Source organism: Emiliania huxleyi (assembly GCF_000372725.1).
Source record: "Emiliania huxleyi CCMP1516 unplaced genomic scaffold EMIHUscaffold_733, whole genome shotgun sequence".
NCBI classification, from domain to species: Eukaryota; Haptophyta; order Isochrysidales; family Noelaerhabdaceae; genus Emiliania; species Emiliania huxleyi.
Window position 1 is genome coordinate 1 of NW_005196503.1, and position 18,019 is coordinate 18,019.

General features: G+C 65.9%; 6 protein-coding genes across 6 annotated transcripts; 2 read left to right on the top strand and 4 right to left on the bottom strand.

Moving 5' to 3' along the window:
• Positions 1-992: 992 nt before the first annotated feature.
• EMIHUDRAFT_120882 (hypothetical protein) lies at positions 993-2,800 on the top strand (the record flags this gene model as incomplete). The annotated part of the gene is made up of 5 exons (XM_005760859.1): positions 993-1,179; positions 1,368-1,680; positions 1,755-2,046; positions 2,100-2,501; positions 2,654-2,800. 5 exons carry the CDS (start codon positions 993-995, stop codon positions 2,798-2,800), a joined length of 1,341 nt encoding a protein of 446 aa, XP_005760916.1.
• A 2,090-nt stretch (positions 2,801-4,890) lies between these two features.
• On the bottom strand, positions 4,891-6,468 carry EMIHUDRAFT_249058 (hypothetical protein; the record flags this gene model as incomplete). The annotated part of the gene is made up of 1 exon (XM_005760860.1): positions 4,891-6,468. The coding sequence occupies one exon, from the start codon at positions 6,466-6,468 to the stop codon at positions 4,891-4,893; it is 1,578 nt and encodes a 525-aa protein (XP_005760917.1).
• A 3,427-nt stretch (positions 6,469-9,895) lies between these two features.
• EMIHUDRAFT_120884 (hypothetical protein) lies at positions 9,896-10,792 on the bottom strand (the record flags this gene model as incomplete). Its single annotated transcript, XM_005760861.1, has 1 exon — positions 9,896-10,792. The coding sequence occupies one exon, from the start codon at positions 10,790-10,792 to the stop codon at positions 9,896-9,898; it is 897 nt and encodes a 298-aa protein (XP_005760918.1).
• A 376-nt stretch (positions 10,793-11,168) lies between these two features.
• EMIHUDRAFT_249060 (hypothetical protein) lies at positions 11,169-11,586 on the top strand (the record flags this gene model as incomplete). Its single annotated transcript, XM_005760862.1, has 3 exons — positions 11,169-11,225; positions 11,349-11,411; positions 11,518-11,586. The coding sequence occupies 3 exons, from the start codon at positions 11,169-11,171 to the stop codon at positions 11,584-11,586; spliced, it is 189 nt and encodes a 62-aa protein (XP_005760919.1).
• A 2,795-nt stretch (positions 11,587-14,381) lies between these two features.
• EMIHUDRAFT_79801 (hypothetical protein) lies at positions 14,382-15,592 on the bottom strand (the record flags this gene model as incomplete). The annotated part of the gene is given in 4 exon segments (XM_005760863.1): positions 14,382-14,902; positions 15,023-15,079; positions 15,150-15,451; positions 15,469-15,592. 3 exon segments carry the CDS (start codon positions 15,334-15,336, stop codon positions 14,382-14,384), a joined length of 765 nt encoding a protein of 254 aa, XP_005760920.1. The 5' UTR covers positions 15,337-15,451; positions 15,469-15,592.
• A 35-nt stretch (positions 15,593-15,627) lies between these two features.
• Positions 15,628-16,802, bottom strand: EMIHUDRAFT_446338 (Hypothetical protein). The gene has a single exon (XM_005760864.1). The coding sequence runs from the start codon at positions 16,731-16,733 to the stop codon at positions 16,023-16,025; it is 711 nt and encodes a 236-aa protein (XP_005760921.1). The 5' UTR covers positions 16,734-16,802; the 3' UTR covers positions 15,628-16,022.
• Between the last annotated feature and the right edge of the window lie 1,217 nt (positions 16,803-18,019).

The window sequence follows — 18,019 nt, forward strand, 5'->3', positions numbered from 1 at the left end:
TAACCCTAACCCTAACCCTAACCCTAACCCTAACCCTAACCCTAACCCTAAACCCTAACCCTAACCCTAACCCTAAAGCTAACCCTAACCCTAACCCTAACCCTAACCCTAACCCTAACCCTAACCCTAACCCTAACCCTAACCCTAACCCTAACCCTAACCCTAACCCTAACCCTAACCCTAACCCTAACCCTAACCCTAACCCTAACCCTAACCCTAACCCTAACCCTAACCCTAACCCTAACCCTAACCCTAACCCTAACCCTAACCCTAACCCTAACCCTAACCCTAACCCTAAACCCTAACCCTAACCCTAACCCTAACCCTAACCCTAACCCTAACCCTAACCCTAACCCTAACCCTAACCCTAACCCTAACCCTAACCCTAACCCTAACCCTAACCCTAACCCTAACCCTAATCCTAACCCTAACCCTGCCCCTAACCCTAACCCTGACCCTAACCCTGACCCTAACTGAGACAGCGCCTACCGGCGCACCTTAACCGAAGACAGCGCCTACCGGCGCACCTTAACTCCTAGGCACATGCCTGCCGGCAGCGCTGCCGCGCGCGCTGCCGCGCTCGCCTGCCCCCGGCGATGACCGTAACATCTTGGTAACCCATGACAGCGCCTGCCGGCGCACCTTAACTCCTAGGCACATGCCTGCCGGCAGCGCTGCCGCGCGCGCTGCCGCGCTCGCCTGCCCCCGGCGATGACCGTACATCTCGGTAACCGAGGTAACCGCGCCTGCCGGCGCACCGTAACTCCTAGGCACGTGCCTGCCGGCAGCGCTGCCGCGCGCGCTGCCGCGCTCGCCTGCCCCCGGCGATGACCGTGACATCTCGGTAACCGAGGTAACCGCGCCTGCCGGCGCACCGTAACTCCTAGGCACGTGCCTGCCGCCGGGTGTGTTCGATTTTATTAAATGCGCCACAGGTTTTGGCGGGCACTTTGGAACGCCCAGCCGGGTTTCGCTAAAGCAACAGTCGGTCGATGGACTTGAGCGCCCTTGTTGCTGCCCGGAAGCGAGAACGCCCCCGCACCCTGCTCGGCCGAGCGGTCTCGTCGCAGCCCACCAAGCAGGTGCGCAAGTCGCCCGCGTCGGAGGCTCCGAGGCCATCATGTTCGGCGGCGCAGAAACGCCCCTATGCGCCGCCCAGAGCCCTGAATTCGCAGAGCGGTGCGACGCCGTAGCACTCTTCTGCTGATATGATGTGCTGCGCGCGCTAGGCGCACCCTGGCGCGCGGTACACGGGATCCCACCCCAACCCACGACCTGCTCCCAGAAAACTATCACTCCATCCCCGCTCGTCATCGCGTGGCCCCACATTCTCAGAATGACGCCATTTTCCCCCTTCGCGGCGGCAGGAGCAACTGCGGGGCAGCGCGCGCCGCCCGACCCGGCGCCGCCGGCTCAGGGCCGGGAGGAGATCCCGCCTCGCCGCTTCTATGGGGAGCCGCGAGCCGCTCCCCGCGCCGAGGACTCAGCATCCTCGCAGCCAGCCCCAACGTCTCTCGTCGTTCGCCTGACGGCTGCACAAAAGGAGGACCTGCGTACGGAGCGAGTCAACATGAGTGTGGCGGCGGCAGTAGCCCTCCGCGCACCAAAGCGCTCGGCCGAGCCGTGGTCGGCAGTAGCCAAGTGCAGCCCGACGTCGGGTGCGATGGACCTCTTTGTCTGGTGGGCTGAGCCTCGCCCTTTCTCTCTGCGCGCGCTCTGTCACACACTTATGCCTCCCTCGCGTGCAAACACAGGCGGTACATAACGCCCACGTGGACGCTGGAGGCGCAGGCGCGGCCGAAGGTGCGCCAGTGGTCGACGAACTCCCAGTCGGTGTTGCGTGCCACCCTCGACCTGCTCTCGGCGCGGGGCTCCTTCAAGGCGATGTACGACGTGAAGGTGCTAGTCCCGAACAAGGACCGGCCCTCGACGATGGTCGCGGCGGGCGTGGTGCCGGCAACCTTCTCGGTGATCACCAGCGCGCGCAAGACGGTCACGATCGTGCTGCGCATGAAGATGGCCTACTTCAACGCGGTGAGCAGCGCGGTGAGCCCGGGGTACTCGACCCACACGCCTTTGACGCTCTGTCCCTTCTCTAGGTGGGGGATCTGCAGGTGTGTGCGCCGCACCCGCAGCAGGGACCGATCCCAGCCTTCGAGGGCTATGGGGAGTCGGGACTGCTCACGCAGGAGGCGCTCAAGGAGGAGATCAAGCAGTCGATCCGCCTGATGGTGTCGACCAGGCCGGCGTGGGGCAAGTACTTGGACCCGCGGCTGCTCACGGCGGCGCGACGCACGCCGGAGCAGGAGGCGGCGGCGGCGAGGCAGGAGGCGACGAGGGTGGAGAGGCTGGCGGGGGGGGCGGAGGCGGAGGCGGAGGCGGACGAGGACGCGACCCAGCCGTCCGCATCGCCGGCCAGCGTGCTGGCGGAGTCGGGCACGCCGCATCGGCCGTCGCAGGCATCGACAATCGTGCCATCGGCGCCGCCCACGGCGATGACCGTAACATCTCGGTAACCGAGGTAACCGCGCCTGCCGGTGCACCGTAACTCCTAGGCACGTGCCTGCCGGCAGCGCTGCCGCGCGCGCTGCCGCGCTCGCCTGCCCCCGGCGATGACCGTAACATCTCGGTAACCGAGGTAACCGCGCCTAAGGTGGAGGACATTATGCATTCCCTTTACCTCAAGGACATGTTCGCGCGCGGGCGCCTCCAGAACGCGCTCAAGCACGCGAAGGCGGACGTCGCCAAGGACAAGGCGCTCAAGCCCAACCCGGACTTTGTGAAGGTCTTCCAGCAGTAGAGTCTAGGTCTGGAGAGGGTGTTTTTTGTATTTGTTTATTGTCTAATAAGAAGCTAAGTCGAAATCTTTCCGTTTTTCCCCTCTGGGATCTGCTCGGGGGCTAGGGCTCTCTAGCCCGCAACCCGATGCCGATCATCTGGCCCGCTGGGTGCGCTTCTCAGCTCCCCGGCCCTGGATGTGGAGTGCTCCAAGTGCGCCAAGTGCTCCAAGTGCTCCGCAGGTGGGGACCCTGTGTCCTTCTAGCTCTTCTTTCATTTATTTATTTATTTTGCCTTAAACAGTTGATGACGCTTCCCTGGGACCCCGTGTTGCGTGACTTCTCTGTTTTTTTGTGACTTCTCTGTGTGCCGACGACACGCGCCACTCGCTCTGTGAGGGCGGCGAGGGAGCCGCCGCGGCAGAAGAGCCGCTCGAGCAGCTCGCGGAGCGGGCGGACGAGGCGCCCGCCGAGCACCTCGTTCGGCGCCGCCGAGAGGAGCTCCGCCGCCCGGCGCGAGGCCGGCGGCGAGAGGGAGGCGAGCCTAGGAAGTGAGTGTCTAGGAGGTGTCTAGGAAGTGTCAGGAAGTGTCTGGGAGGCGAGAGGGAGGCGAGCGGGTTCTGGAGCGAGAGTGAGCGCGTGCGCCTCCTCGCTCGAGTGGGAGAGGAGCGGGTTCTGGAGCAGCGCCTGTGCAACATGTCTCGGACATGTCGTGCGCGTGTCCTGGACATGGCCGGAGCGCGGTTCCGGAGGACCGCCAGCAGCGCGACCGTCTGCGCGCCCTGCGCCGCCTCGATCTCGCCGCCGAGGTGCGAGAGCAGGCGAGGAATGGAGGCGCGCAGGGCCGCAACCGCGGGCGGCGCAGCCTCGTACGTGCGCATCTGCGTCACGTACGTCGCCTCGAGCGCCGCGGGGTCGTACGACCCGTCCGCCGCGCCGAAGCACGCGCCAGCAGCGCCGGCGACGCGAAGACAGCGCCCACCCGCTCGGCGAGCTCGCCCCACCGGCGGCCGTCTGCGAGGGAGAGGGCAGACCCGGCGGAGAGAGCGGGAGGCTGCGGCGGCCCAAGCTCGCCCGCCGCCCGCCCGACGAGGACAGCGCTACCGTAGCCGACCGCAGCGACGCAGCGAGGCGCGACGCCGAGCGGCAGAGGCAGCCGCTCCGCGTGTGGCCGCTCCAGCGCGGCTCCGGCCCCGAGTAGACGGCGGCGTCGCCTCCGCCGCAGAGCGCGAGGCCGTGCGAGCGGCCGGCCGCCACGGCGGTGCAGCCCGCCGGCAGCTCGAGAAGCTGCGGCGTGGCGGTGCCAGACGGAGCGGCGCCCGCGGCCGAGCTTCTGCGGAGAGAGCGCGCCTCCGCTGCGAGGGGGGCTCGCCCCCGGCCTCGCCCCTCGCCCTGCCGCCGCCGCCGCCTCGCGGCTGGACGCCCTTGCCCCAGCAGTAGACGCTCCCGTCCTCGAGCAGCGCCATCGCCCAGTCGGAGCCGGACGCGGCGGCCACAGCGCGGCGGCCGCGCAGCGCAGGCACCGCGCGGAGAATAGGAAGGGCAGAATCCTTAGGCGCGGACAGACTTCTCCATTACTCAGTAAGGAAGGCCTGGCAGTGACCCACGACGATCTCTAGTGTCCAGTGCAACACCCGAAAATACCCGGAAAATCCCAGGTATTTTCGGGTTTTACCCGGGTTTTTTGCCATTTTCTGCTTGCTGGCCGCTGAACAACAGTAACAAACAGTAACAAACAGTAACAGCATGGGCTGGGGTGAACACTTGAACAACGTTGAGGATTTCAGCCAACAATAGCGCAACTGTTAGGCCCCAAATTAACGTTAGGCAACCCTAGCGGCGCTTCCGGCCTGTTCCGCGCCTCTTTTTATGCTTTTCATTGCTTTGGGGGGGACGAGGTCTCATCAACTTCGAAACCGCCTTTGAAAGGGGGGGAATGTGTGCGTCCCTGAGCGGGTTGAGGCGGGTTTTATTGCGCCAAATCCTCCGGGACAGACCTCTCGGGTGGGCTCGGGTGCACCCGATCGGAGATAACCATTTTGGCTCGCCAACAAGCCCTCCGCGCCACCGTTGGGATAATACTTTTTTCTCGAAGATCACGTGTCCACCGCACCTACGAATCACTGCCTGCCGCTGTCCCTCGCCAGCCCCTCGCCCCGCCGTACAGCCGCCCCCACGGCCCCGTCCTGCTCAGCACCCTCCCCACGCTGAGGACAGTCTGCGAAGCCATAAAGGCAGCGAACCCCCACCAGATCGAGTGCAGCGTGGGCGGGGCACGCAAGTGCGCGAGACCCACGCACAGAGCCGAGCCAAGCCAGATCCCCGCCGTCGCAAAGCCCCAATCGAGGCCTCCCATCACGACGCCATTTGCGGGGAAAGCAAGGCCCTTGAAGAGCTGGCATAGCAGGACGGGCGCCATGATCGACGCGCACGTCTCTCGTACCACCACGTCGGTCGTCAGGCTCGCCACAACGGCGGCAGGCCGGAAAGCCGTCACCGCAGTGAGCACGCCCGCCACTCCCCCGCCGACAAGCACACCACGCCCAATCACGTGCCACGCGTCGCGCCGAGCCGCGCGCTTGGCCTCCTCCGCCCCCTCGCCATCCTTCGCCATCGCGTCGAGGCTGCCCAGCGCCCGCGCGAGGAGAGTCTGCGTCGCGACGGCAACCGACTCGCAGAGCTGAGATAGCACGACGCCGAGGTTGAAGCAGAGCAGGTGCGCCGCCGACGACACCGCGCCGAGCGAGGCTGCCAGCCGAGTGCAGTACGTGTAGGCCCAGACCTTGCCGACCGTCCGAACAAAGACGAGCACGCCGGCGCGGCCGTACGCCCTCAGGGACGGGGCGAGCCGGCGGAGGGAGGCGAGGGAGAGCAGCGAGAGGGGCGACACCGACACGCCGGTTCGCCGCGAGAGCGCTCGAAGCAGGCCGACGAGGGCGATGGACTGGGCGAGGCCCGTCCCCGCAGCCGCTCCCGCCGCGCCCAAGCCGAGCGGGAAGATGAAGAGCGGGTCGAGGAGCGCATTGAGCAGCGAGAAGAGCAGCGCCCAAACGAGAGGCGTGCGCGTGTCTCCCAATCCGCGGAAGACGCCGTTGCTGCAGAGCCACAGCGTTGCCGCAGGCATGCCGAGAGCGCGCACACGGAGGTAAGACAACGCGGTCGGGCGCATCGGAGAGCCGACGCCGGCTCCCATCGCCGATACCATCCGCGGCGCGAAGAGCGCAAAGAAGGCCAACTGCAGCAGCCCGACGCAGAGGGCGAGGACGAGCGCCGCGCTGATCGCCGCGTCTCGTGAGTCCTCGCCGCCGAGCCGTGCCGCGCCGTCGCCGGACGCCACAATCGAGATGGATGTGCGAAGGAGAGGGTCGTTGAAGAGTTTGGCAGTCGCGAAGTGCGCCCCGATGGCGATGCCGGCGCCACCGAGCGCTGTCGCACCGAGACGGCCGAGGTAGGCGGTGTCCACGAGGCCAGCCAAGGGCTCGGCAGCAAACTGAGCCAGCGCCGGCACAGCGATTGACGCAAACTCAACGTCAAGCCGGCGGCGCGCCTCTCCGTCAGCCTCGTGGGGCAGAGGCTGCTCGAGTCGTGGCGACGCCACACGGCAAAGCAGCGACGGCGGCGACACATGGGAAAGCGAGAGCGGTGCGGCGTGGGCCGCGAGCGCAGCCCGGAGAGTGACAGCAAATGCCATCACGAGCGACACTCGACGGGGACGGCAAGATGTGATCGCTGAAGCCGGCAAGCAGCGGTGCCCGCCCAGCGTTTTGGGTTCGCGTCACCCGAAGGGGTCGGGGCGCCAGCCGAAGGAGCCCAACCTACGGCGAACCTTCTTTTGTAGACCGCTAGGATTGAGAGCAGCCTCGCTCTCAATCCTAGAAGTCGAAGGATTGCGACTGTGAGCATCCACGCTCGCAATCCTACGTCTTCTAGGACTAAGAGCAGCTCCGCTCCCAAGGTGACTGGTGACGCCTACGACTACTACCAGCGCGCTCACAATCCGAGCAAACTCTAGGGTTGCGAGCAACTTGGCTCACAATCCTAGCAACATGCCTCCGGTTGCGAGCAGTAGCGCTCGCAATCCTAGAACTTTCGCCGATTGCGAGCGACACCGCCCACAGTCCTATGACTTCTAGGATTGCGAGCGGGTGCCCTCGCAATCGGTGCGATCACTGTTTGGATTGTGAGGAGACCATCCCGGCGCGCTCACTCACAAGCGCTCGCGGCTGGAGCGATTGGGAGCGCCCTCTGTGCAGCAATCCTTGGATCTTGGGTACGATTGTGAGCGCCGCCGCTCATAGTCCTAGGATGCCAGGGCGGCGCTCCACGGCCACACTGTCCTGCCCAATGGATCGCGCCTCGAGATCTTCTGTGACACCGAGCGGTGGTACCCCGCGACCGTCATGGCGCGGGAGGAGGACGGGGACGGACGGATCGTGCACACGAGGTCGAGTACGACGGCTACTCGGGTCGGCGGTGGTGGCACATGCTGGACGACGAGCGGTGGCGCGCCGTCCCAGAGCAGGCCGGCGCGGGCGCAGGCGGCACTGCCACAGACGGGGATGGGGATGCGGCGATGGACCGCGCGGCCGACGGCGAGCAGGGCACCCACCTCGACCGACTATGGAGGACCCGTCACCAGACGACGCAGGGCAGACGACGGGGAGGCGGAGCAGACGCGCAGGGCGAGACGAGGGAGGGAGCAGGACTTTGCGGAGATCAGCAGGAGGATGTACGAAGAGATTAGGAGCCGCAGGGACCCGAGGGACCATGTGGAAGACGGCTATAGTGCTAGTGTGCTAGTCCCCCATCGGGAGGACGACCCCGGCTAGAAAGTCGCCGACCACACCCACAAAGAACCCTGCACAAAGATCGCAAGGGCGGGGACCTGTTCCATTTTACCCATCTCACAGTAGAGAGGTGTCCGTTTTTATTTATTTATTTGTGTCTCAGACGAGCGGTGTTTCAAAAAGAAAGGAACTCTGGGGGGAGGCGAGGGCCCTAGGGGGTACCCATGCGGGGGGGAGATGGGGTCCCCCAGCCCGCCGCAGGCGCCGATTTTTTTGGCATTTTTCTTTTTCGGGCGATTTTTGACCGCGCAAGATAAAAGGGTGGCTAAGGGCTCTGCTTGCAAGGCGCCCGCGTCGCAGACGCGGTACCATTGACAAATCTGCAATATACCCCCACACGAGCAAATAGCAAAATCCGAATACCGTGCACGAACTGGGCGATGTCGGCCGTGCAAGCCTTCAGCTGGTGCCACATCCGTAAAATTGAAGCCAAGAACGTCCGCCAAATCCGTGCTCTTTCGGCGCAACTTGAGGGGAAGCCGCTGATCGAGCCCAGCGTGCCCGCGGCCGCCTCCCGCGCAGCAGCGCCTCTGGGGACGACACGCTGCGGAATCGGATCGAGCCCATGGAGGAGGAGGACGCAGTCGGCGAATTGGAGGAGGAGGAGGAGGGCGCAGTCGACGAATGGGAGGAGGAGGGCGCAGTTGACATTGTCGTGTCTGACTCAGAGGAGGAGTTGGAGGTGCAGCCATGGGTGCTCCGGCAACCTAACCTGATCCAGAAGCTCGCCGACGTTGTCACTCAACGTGCGTCATGCGTGCTCGAGCTTGAGGGAGGAGCTCAGCTAACGCTTCGGCCAGCCCCCCAGCGCCGCCGCCCACCGCCACCCACAAAGCACCTGCTCTACTATCCCGTACCTGGCTGGCTGACGCTCACCCCCCCCGCTCCACTTTCCCCTGATCATGCCCGTGATAGCACCATCACTGTCGCCGTCCTGGTTTTGAACGTGGCAGCTAGACTCTAGGAACTCGGTAGTTGTGACCCCTCGTGAGTGAGGAGCAGGAGAGAGAGCTTTGTGGTGTTGGTGTGGTTGTCTCTCTATCTCCTCTTCTAGCTCTTAGCATGAGCTGCGCCCTGTGTCCGACCCCTTTTGCGCAGCAACACCTTGAACTTTTAGGCCTTCCAAATTCGGGTCGGAGCGTAGCGGAGTGGGCCCCGAGTTTGAAAAGGGCGACGGACGCTTGCGTCCTAGCCTCCAACAACGCCTCCCCGGCGCAGAGGGGCCCCCGGAGGGATGCACAACCGCTCCACGCCACGCCGCTTGCGGCGGTCCTCTTCCCAGCTCCGCTGAGGGCCCGTGAGTTATTACTTGTTTTCATGGGAATTCGGCGTACTTGCGGCCATGCTATCACGCCTTGCGACATCCTTTCGGCGCTGCTGACCGTGCCATGCTGCTCAACTGACCGCCTGCATAGCTCGCGGCCTTAGTCTTCGGCATTCAGTGACGACCTGATCGTACGGCCAGTAGGAAGGTGTCCTGCGTGCACGCTTCTGACGCAATGCGCGTCACAAACTGCCTCGGATTGGCTGCTGGCACTCTCGAGGCTATGCCTACACAGCCTCGCGCGCATGGGCAGTCAAGAGGGAACACGCACCTTCTCAGGACAGCGCCGGTGCCTCTCTCTTGGACCGGAAAACGTGGTGGTCTCGTGTCACCGATGTGGGACCAGTGCGGCATCGCGCCATCGACAGCTCTGAACTGCGCCTCACCACTGACCGGGAAGGCCGCCAAGTGGGTCAGCACCGGTCGCACATTGTGGCAGCAGTCAGCAGCGCATGTCTGATAGCTAGAGCAGCAGCGTCAGGGTCGCAGGGTCGGATCGTGTCAAGCCTCTCGCCCGGCCGGCCGTGTGCAGACGTCGGCCTGTCTGCTGTCTGGAGTGATCTGTCGGCGGTCAGTACGACCAATCAGGTCGGAGTTTTCTGATGATTGGAGGGTCTATCTGTATGTACCCCTCGAGATCTCTCCAAATCTGCCCTCCATTTAACTAACTGTATTTAATCGGGAAGTTGGTGAGACCGGAGACTAGCGGAGCCGGGGCCCCGTTTCCGCACACTGCGGCGCGGCGCACGGTGCCTCCGGGGGCCCCCGCCTCCCCCCAGTCTTTTCCTTTCCTCTGGGGCCCAGAGGAAAGGAAAAGAAAGGACTAAGAGGAGGGAGGGGGGAGGGTCTTTCGACAAAGAGAAGGCCCAAGTTTTCTTTTCTGACTTTCTTTTTGATGCGATAAATGTCTTCCTGCGGCGCAGCGGTGGTTCGTACCCCAACTACTCTCAAGAGTCAAGTCGTATCTGCTCCGCCCCCTCCTCCGCGGCCGGGCCCTCTCCGCCGCCGCCGGGGCCGGCGCACACGTACGCAAAAGTCTGCGAGCCGAGGAACGAGAGCGCCGGCCGGCTTTCGAGGAACGAGGCACCTCCCCGCGCGGCGCAGAACTGCCTGCCGTTCCAGTGCGCGCGGCTGACGCGCGCGCTCGTCACGCGCGCGGTGACGATGTGGTGGCACGAGTCCGCAGCCTCCGCGTCGCCGGGTCCGCACTCGACCGAGTCGGCGACTGAGAGCACCTCGCACAGCATGAGGGCGGCCGCGCCGCCCACGCCCACGTCGGGCAGCGGCGGCAGCGCACCCTCTCCGCCCTCGTCCGCGCCCTCACCGCCGTTGCCGTCGCTGCCGCTGCCACCGCTCCCGCTGCTGCTTCCGAGGGCGGAGAACGCATTGGCCGCCGCGCCCGCGCCGGCTCCAGCGCTCTCGTCGGCGATGCCCGCGGCGAAGGGCACCTTTGCGAGACCGAGGGTGGCGAACTTGTCGATCGAGTGGCCGTGGCAGCGGCCGATGGCCAGCAGCACCGACTCCATGCCGTGAATGGCCGCGGAGAGGCAAAACGACCGCCGCTGGAGGAGCAGCGTCGCGGAGAAGCGCTGCTTGTTGATTGACATCAGGAAGACGCCGTGGTTGTTGATGGGCGTGAGCCAAGAGACGACCATCGCGTTGTGCCGCCGCCGGCCGTCGTCGGCAGTGGTGAGGATCGAGACGGGGTTCGCGTAGAGGAGGCGCGAGAAGTGCTTTGGGTCGGTGAGCGGCACATACTCCTCAATCTCGGGGATCGGCTCCGCCGCGGCGCCAATCGCGTACGGCTCGCGCCGGCGAGCAGCGCCGCCACCTCGACGGCCCATATACATGTAATAGCAGGCTGGCTCGCTAGTGCTCGCGCAGCTGTACAGGTCAGGAACTCGTCGATCAGCGCTGCGACGTCCTCCCCGGCTGGCGGCGCCCGCTGCCAGCCGCGAAATCTGAGGTCGCCCCGCCCGCCTGCGCCCCCGCGACGGCCCCGCAGCGGCCGGGCCGGCTGCCTTGGTGGGCGGGGCACCTCCCGCTGCCGCGTCGCGGCCGCGGACGCGCTCGGAAGCACACCGCGGGCCTCTGCCGCGCGCCTCGAAAGCGTCGCCGCTCTCGACGCGCGGAAGAGCCGGTCCCATGCGTCGGTCCGAGCATCACGCACCCCCGTGCTCGGTCGCAGGCACCTACTCGACGGTCGACGAGCTCGCCGGCATGTCGCCCGCGCGATACGTCACTCCTGATCCCGATGACGACGGCTACGACGAGGACGTGCCCGCCGACCCCCCACCCCCTGCCGCCGACGACGATGCCGCGCCGGACGACGAGCCTGTGGTCGGCGACGCCGATGGCGGCGGCGGCGGCGGCACGGGCAACGCGCGGCGCTGGGCCGAGGTCTTGCCCGACCCGTCGTGCTGCCCCGCGCTCCCGCTGCTTCTGCTCGCGCTCATCGGCACGGTCGCGTTTTCCTTCTCGCGTCCGCCCGCGGCGCTGCTGCAGTGTGGACCAGCCACTCCATTGACGCTGCTGCTGGCGCCTCGACCCGAGGCGCAGTCAAGGACAGGAGCAGCGGCGAGAGGCAGCGAAGAAGTGGCACGGACGCAGCGAGCGCGCAGAGGCAGAGCACGAGTAGTCGAGCAGGAGAGGCGGCCGCACGTGCGAGCACGAGCACTGGTGTGCGGGACCACGTTGGTCGCATGTCGAGCTCGGACCTGCGCTTCGGGCCTTCGGCTTGGACACAGTTTTGTAGAGAAACGCGAAAAACGGCCGGGTACCAAGCGTGTACCCCTTTAACCCCTGTCCCATTCGCCTCTCTGATATGCCAGGACAAGACGGGCGCGGAGCCCGCACTCGAAGGGGCTACTAGCCTCTCTCGACTGAGGCTTTTCTTTTGACTACGCCGCCCTCCCCCCCCCACCACACACACACGTACACGTAGAGCTAACAGCTAAGAGCCTGGCGTCGGTGCTAAGCTGTGGCTCACGCGACACTGCCCCCGGACGTGTGAGGCGCAAGCGGATGTTGAGGGCGATGTTTGCAACCTAACGGAGGCGAGTGTAGCGGTGCGCTGTGCCGGCGCCGGTGCTGATGTGACTACTCCAAGAGACCGTGTCGATTGAAGACTACTCATGACAGAGTGTGTGCGGGTGGACGTGGGCGAGAGGCGTGATGTGGGATGGCGCACCGGTCGCGGTGGTGCGGATGAGTGAGCCGCCGCGCAGCCGTGGTGCTCGATGAGTGAGCCGCCGGGACAGAGCCGCACCTGCGCAGGCAGCAAAGGTGGGCGGCGTGAGCGCGCGCGGTGCCGCGCTCCACGGTGTGCGAGAGTGCCGGGCCGGGCGTGCCCCCATCAGCGATGGAAGCTCCAAGCCGGCACAGAAGCTCCGACACGGGCGTCTGCTGGTTGCGCGTGTCGACGAGCGGGCCCGAGCGAGGCCGCAGAGGAGGAAGAACGTCGGTCGTGCGAGCGCTGAGGACAAACGGACGGCTGAGTGAGGGACGGCAGTCATACCGGCAATAGTCGGTGTGCGGCGGCGGTCGCTCGGGGGCGGAGGCCGGCGGCAGGGAGAGAATCGGGCGAGAGCACGGAGCACGCCTGCCGTCGAGTGAGAGCAGACATCTACAGAGAGCACGTGCGGCCGCGCCGGGCCACCGAGAGGCGCACCTGGCGCAACTCGAGCGTAAGTGACCGTGGCGGCAGCCGCTCAGCGCTCGAGGCGACCATCCGGCCGCCGGGCGTGCCTCTGGCGCCGACTCGGCGCCGTCGGCGACCCCGCGCGGGCCAGAGTCATGTCGAGCCGGGGCTGAGCCGGCGGTGGCGGACGCTTGGATGCACGCTCCGGGGGGCTGCCGGGTCGGATCGGCCTTTCGGGCGCCGCCGCAGCGCCGCGGAGGCACTGTTCTGGTGAGAACACGCGCCACTGAGGCCGACTGAAGTTGCACGCCCAGGCCAGCCGGCGCGCAGAGAGGGTCGTAGAAAACTATTCTGTCCTGAGGAACCTGCAAGTCGCGTGGGCGACGACGCCTCGGCCGGAGACGAAGCGCTCGAGGTCTGGATCGAAGGCGACCGAGAAGGCGTTGGCGCGGTGGCCGTGCTGCAGGTAGAAGAGCTCGACGGCGCGATGAGGCAGCAGCGGAGTGGGAGCAGTCGGCGACAGCTGTACTACCGAGACGAGGTGCCCGCGCAGGGTTCCGGCTCCTACCCAGATAGGGGGTCTGACTGAGTCGCGCCAAAACGCCCTACCTACCTACCACCTACCTATTGCGGGCGCCAACCGCCAGGCTCCGTGCCCCACCTACCTACCTCTTCCCAGGCCGCGCTGCGAACGAAGCGAAAAATACCCGTTGAGCCCTCTGTGAATAGGCTCCCAGCGCCCGCCGCACCCGTCTCGGCTGGCGTCCCAGCCGCAGGCGACTCGTCTGGCATGGCCCGTTCGCGGCTAGCCGTCTCCCGCGCGAGCGAAGCGGTTTTTTAAACCCCTCCCCCCCAACACCCCCACCCCCACCCCACCACCACCACCAACCTACCTATTGCGGGGCCCTCTGGGGCGGTCAAAAGCGGACCTACCTACCTATTGCATAGGGGCCAGCCAGTGTGGACAGACCCCCTATCTGGGTAGGAGCCGGAACCCAGCACGCGCGGGCCTTTTGCTTGTGGTTGATAAGGCAACAAAACTCTCTCTCTTGATAAGGTGGCACCTTGGACCTTGCGTTTCTTTTCTTTATAGGCTGTCCTCCTTTTAAGTTTTGACCCCCCGCTAAACGCGCGAGGCGGTGGCGGCGGTGGTGCGGGGGATTGACAGGGGAGGCGGCGCGGCGGCGGGATTGACAGGGGATGGAGAGCCGCGCCTCGAACGCGGCACTGACTTTGCCGGCGGCGCGCAGCCGGAGCCGCAAGCCACCCCTCCGCTGTGCTCCCCTTGTCCGAACAGCCTCGACTAGATCCCCGATCGGACGCCGCGCGTCTGAGACGCGGGCGCCTTGCGGGCAGAGCCCTTAGGCTTAGCCACCCTTTATCTTGCGCGGTCAAAACTACCGAATCCATACTTCCGGGCCTGGGTTCGGGCTCCGCCGTGCGTGTGGGGGTGCTGTCGGAAGTGCTTTGCGCACTTGGAGCACTTGGAGTGCAGTCATTAACCGCACATCACTCATCAGGGCCGGGGAGCTAAGAAGCGCACCCAGCGGGCCGGATGATTGGCATCGGGTTGCGGGCAAGCAAGAGAGCCCTAGCCCTGGCCTGGGGGTGCGCGTTCGCAGGGCAAGGGCCGTAAAGTAAACACGGGTCTCCGAGGGTTAGCCCCGCGTACCGGGTTTCCCCTTAACTGCAGGACGCCCCCTCTACTCGGAGCTAATGAACACCTCACTGCACGCCCCACACCACCGCTCTACACTCACTTGCGCAGACACTTGAGTAGACCCGCTGAGGGCTCAGCACCCCTCGTCTTCCCAGGGTCCCGACCTTCCTTGATTCGCTCTCTTGCTCGTCTCCCGAGCGTTATGCGACGACCGGTATGGTCGTTTCCCTCGTTGTTGGTGTCGCTTTCTCCGCTGCCGCCCTTCGTCTTCGCCAGCTTCTCCCGGCTCCACCGCTTGGCGACGGAGATTTTTTCTTTTGTGGCCTTCTCCTCGCTCGTCGACGCGCCCTCTTCGCGCTCTCTTGTTCGCCTGCACGCTCGAGTCGCCTTCCACCCCGGCAGCCGCGCAGCCTCGCACACCCGGATGGGCAAGAAGGGCGGGAGGGGCGGCCGCAAGGTTGGCGGCGGCGGCCGGCGCCACGCAAACAAGGACCACCGCCAGTCCGGCCTCAAGCACACCGTCAACAAGGGGCGGTGGGACGACATCTGCGCGCGACAGCTGGCGCCCGGTGTGGCGGAGAAGGTGCTCGCCGAAAAAACCGTGCCCGACCCAGACCTGCCAGGACTGGGGCAGTACTTTTGCATAGCTTGCAGGCACGCCGGACCCGCCCCGCCCTCGCGCCACGCGCGGCCGCCGCCTGGCCGTTTCCCGTTCCCGCGAGCCAGCGGTGGCAGCAGGGTGCTCACCCCGTGCTCCGCGCCCCGCCGCCGCAGCAAGTACTGCATCTCCGCCCAGGCGCTGGCAGACCACCAGAGGACGCCGAAGCACAGGCGCGCCGAAACACAGAGTCTCGACGCAGGCCCAACCGCCTTCTTCGCTGATCTCCCGGCGTGCTCTCAGGCGACGAACAAAAACATTGACAACGGAGAAGATATACGATCATGCCGAGGCGAACGCTGGTGCCGGCCGCGGGTCCATAGACAACGGCTTGCAGGAGCGTGAGGGAATGGCGGTCGAGTGATGCACGCATGTGCAGTATTTGCACGGCGGCGCCGCTGTGCTGGGACGACGTGGGGCTGTGACCCATGCGATTTTGCGGCAACTTGCGGTGTGTACGGTCAACACGCCGGCGGGTCTCGTGTTGCGAGGAGTAGACGCCGGACACGGCTCCCTCTCCGGACTCCGCTTCGAGGAGATTGGCGCTGACCGCTGTGTAGAGCCGTTCCCGTACTGGCAGCGGTCGGCGTGTGCAGTGTCCCGACACGCGCCGCACCGCCGGTCACATGCGTATACGGTCGTCGCATGGTGATTGGCCGTACATTTCAGTCTTCACCCTGTCCCTAAATTCCTATGTGTGACGAGATTTTTTGCCCCCCCAAGGGCTCTCCCGTTTCTCTACATACATATCTAACCACGTACAAGGGCTGGGAGAACGGGCACTACCAGTACCACCGCAATAGCGCCGCCCTGGTGCGGTGTGCACTGGCCACTTCCGTTGCGCCGCCGGCCCAAGGCCAAGCGGTTGACTCCTCCCGACTGCCAGTCAGTCCGGGCTGCAACCGCACCGGCTGCCCTGCCCGGCAGGCGCTGCCGCGCCCCGCCGGCGCCAGGCCCCAAGCGCACACTCGCCCCGCGCACACGCTCCCAGCCGACTCCTTCCGCGCCACACACCGCAGAGGGGGCCTAAACACACACACACACACACACACGCCCACAGCGCATACGAGGGCGCGAAGGAATCAGAGAGACTCGCAGCAGGTTCAACAGCCAGGCCTAGCCGGGAGCTGGAGAGCTCTGCTCGGGCGCCCCTCCCGCCGCCGGCCCTCCCGCCGCCGCCCCTGCGGGCGCCGGCTCGGCCGCCGGCGCCCCTCTGGGCCCTCCGAAGGCGCGGTCGACGATCGCCTCAACGGGGTGATCGAACAGGACCGGCACCAGAGGTATGCACGCGATGCCGCAGCCGGTCGGCACCCAGCGCCGCCAGCCGAGGAGGTGGGGCGGGGACGCGTAGCCGAGCCTCGCGTGGAGGAGCACGTGCTGCGCCGCGTGCACGACCGAGTGGATGAACGCGGCAGGCAGCAGCATCGTCGCCACCGCCTGGAAGGTGGAGGCGTGCAGCACGGCGCGCCGAACGGCGCGGGCCGACGGCGTGAGATCGTGCACCTCGAAGCCGTGGATGACGACGTCCAGCGTCACGTAGAGCCACGAGACGAGATACGAGGCGCTCACCCATGCCGACGCCACGACCGGGCGCAGCGACTCGCCCAGCTCAGAGGTGAAGGCGGTGAGGCGATAGTGGGTGAGGAACCAGCGCAGCCGCCGCCGCAGCTCGACGCCAAGGGGCGGGAGCGGACGCGAGGGAGGCTCCGCCACCGGCTCCGGCGCGGCTCTGCAGAGCGTCTGATCGGGCGAGTCGTCCTGCGGCGGCAGCGCGCACCGACTCGGCACGGCGAGCAGAAGCAGCAGTAGGCGCCATTGTCGAGGCATGTGGAGAGTGGCGCGGCAGGACGCGCGGCGTCTCCTCGCTCTCGAACAAAGCGCGTGGCGCGCGCTCTGCCCGACCGAGCCGTCTATCTCACCACTCCCCAAAATAACGCGCGTGAGGAGAGCTGGGAATAGGACCGCCGCAAGCGGCGTGGCGTGGAGCGGTTGAGCATCCCTCCGGGGGCCCCTCTGCGCCGGGGAGGCGTTGTTGGAGGCTAGGACGCAAGAGCGTCAGTCGCCCTTTTCAAACTCGGGGCCCACTCCGCTACCTACGGGCTAGAAATCGGACGCAGTAACTGATTTTGGCCCATGCGCATGCTCTTCCTCGTGCTCGCCGCGCGCTCGGGAGCCGGAGTGGCGGGGTCGGAGCTGCTGCAACGGCGCGAGTGGCCGCGAGGGGTCGTGCTGGGGCTCGCCAGAGAACGAGGCCACGGCGCGGCGCTCGCGGCGGCGCGCGGGGCAGCTTTGAGCAGTGCAGCGCCTCAACATCAGCTTCAAGCAGTGCAGCGCAACGCCAGTGGCCTCTCTGGAGCTGTGCGGCGGCTGGCGGGCCTGTGCGACGGCGCCGATCCGTGGGCTCGGGACGCGCAGTCGGCTCGCGTGCCGGTTGCCGAGTCAGCCTGGCTGGCGAGAAGCGCCAAGGCCTCCCCTGCATTCTGGGCGCTGCCCAGAAGTGCGCAGTGCCTTTGCTGCGCCGACGGGCGGCCTCGATGCGGATTGCCGCGAGTGGCGTGGGAGCCTCCAGTGGCACGGTCGTTGGTCAACACCGCGGCGCGCGCGCGCCGCGGGTGCTGCACAACAAGCGGAGGACATGGGCGGGCGCTCTATCGCTTTCCGGAGCTCAACTTTGACTATCGATTGCCGCCGGTTATTATAACCGGTGGGAGATCGTTCCGGCAGACGGGGGGATTCAACGCGGCGATAACTGCCCGAGACGTCCCTAACCTTTATTTATTTCTGCCCTGCTTCAGGAACCGGAGGCCGTCTTCCTCAACCAACCAAACCTCATTACCGACTGCCGGTCGTTGGGGACACGTGACTCCTGCAAAGGGCAGTGTCTCCACCCGGGAGTCGGACATTCCAAACCCCCCCCTGCCCCCTACTTCTTCCCCCCCTATTCAACCCCACCTGTACCTCTCTCCGCCAGATCTTTGAATCATGTCCCCGGATTATCCCCGACCCCTCATTCTTTTGAAATGGATAAGAGGGGGTACACCGGCCTGCGGTACGAGGAACCTTTGGCAGCTCTTTCGATTTAAGATTCTATGTGGCTGGCCCCTCGAAAGCAA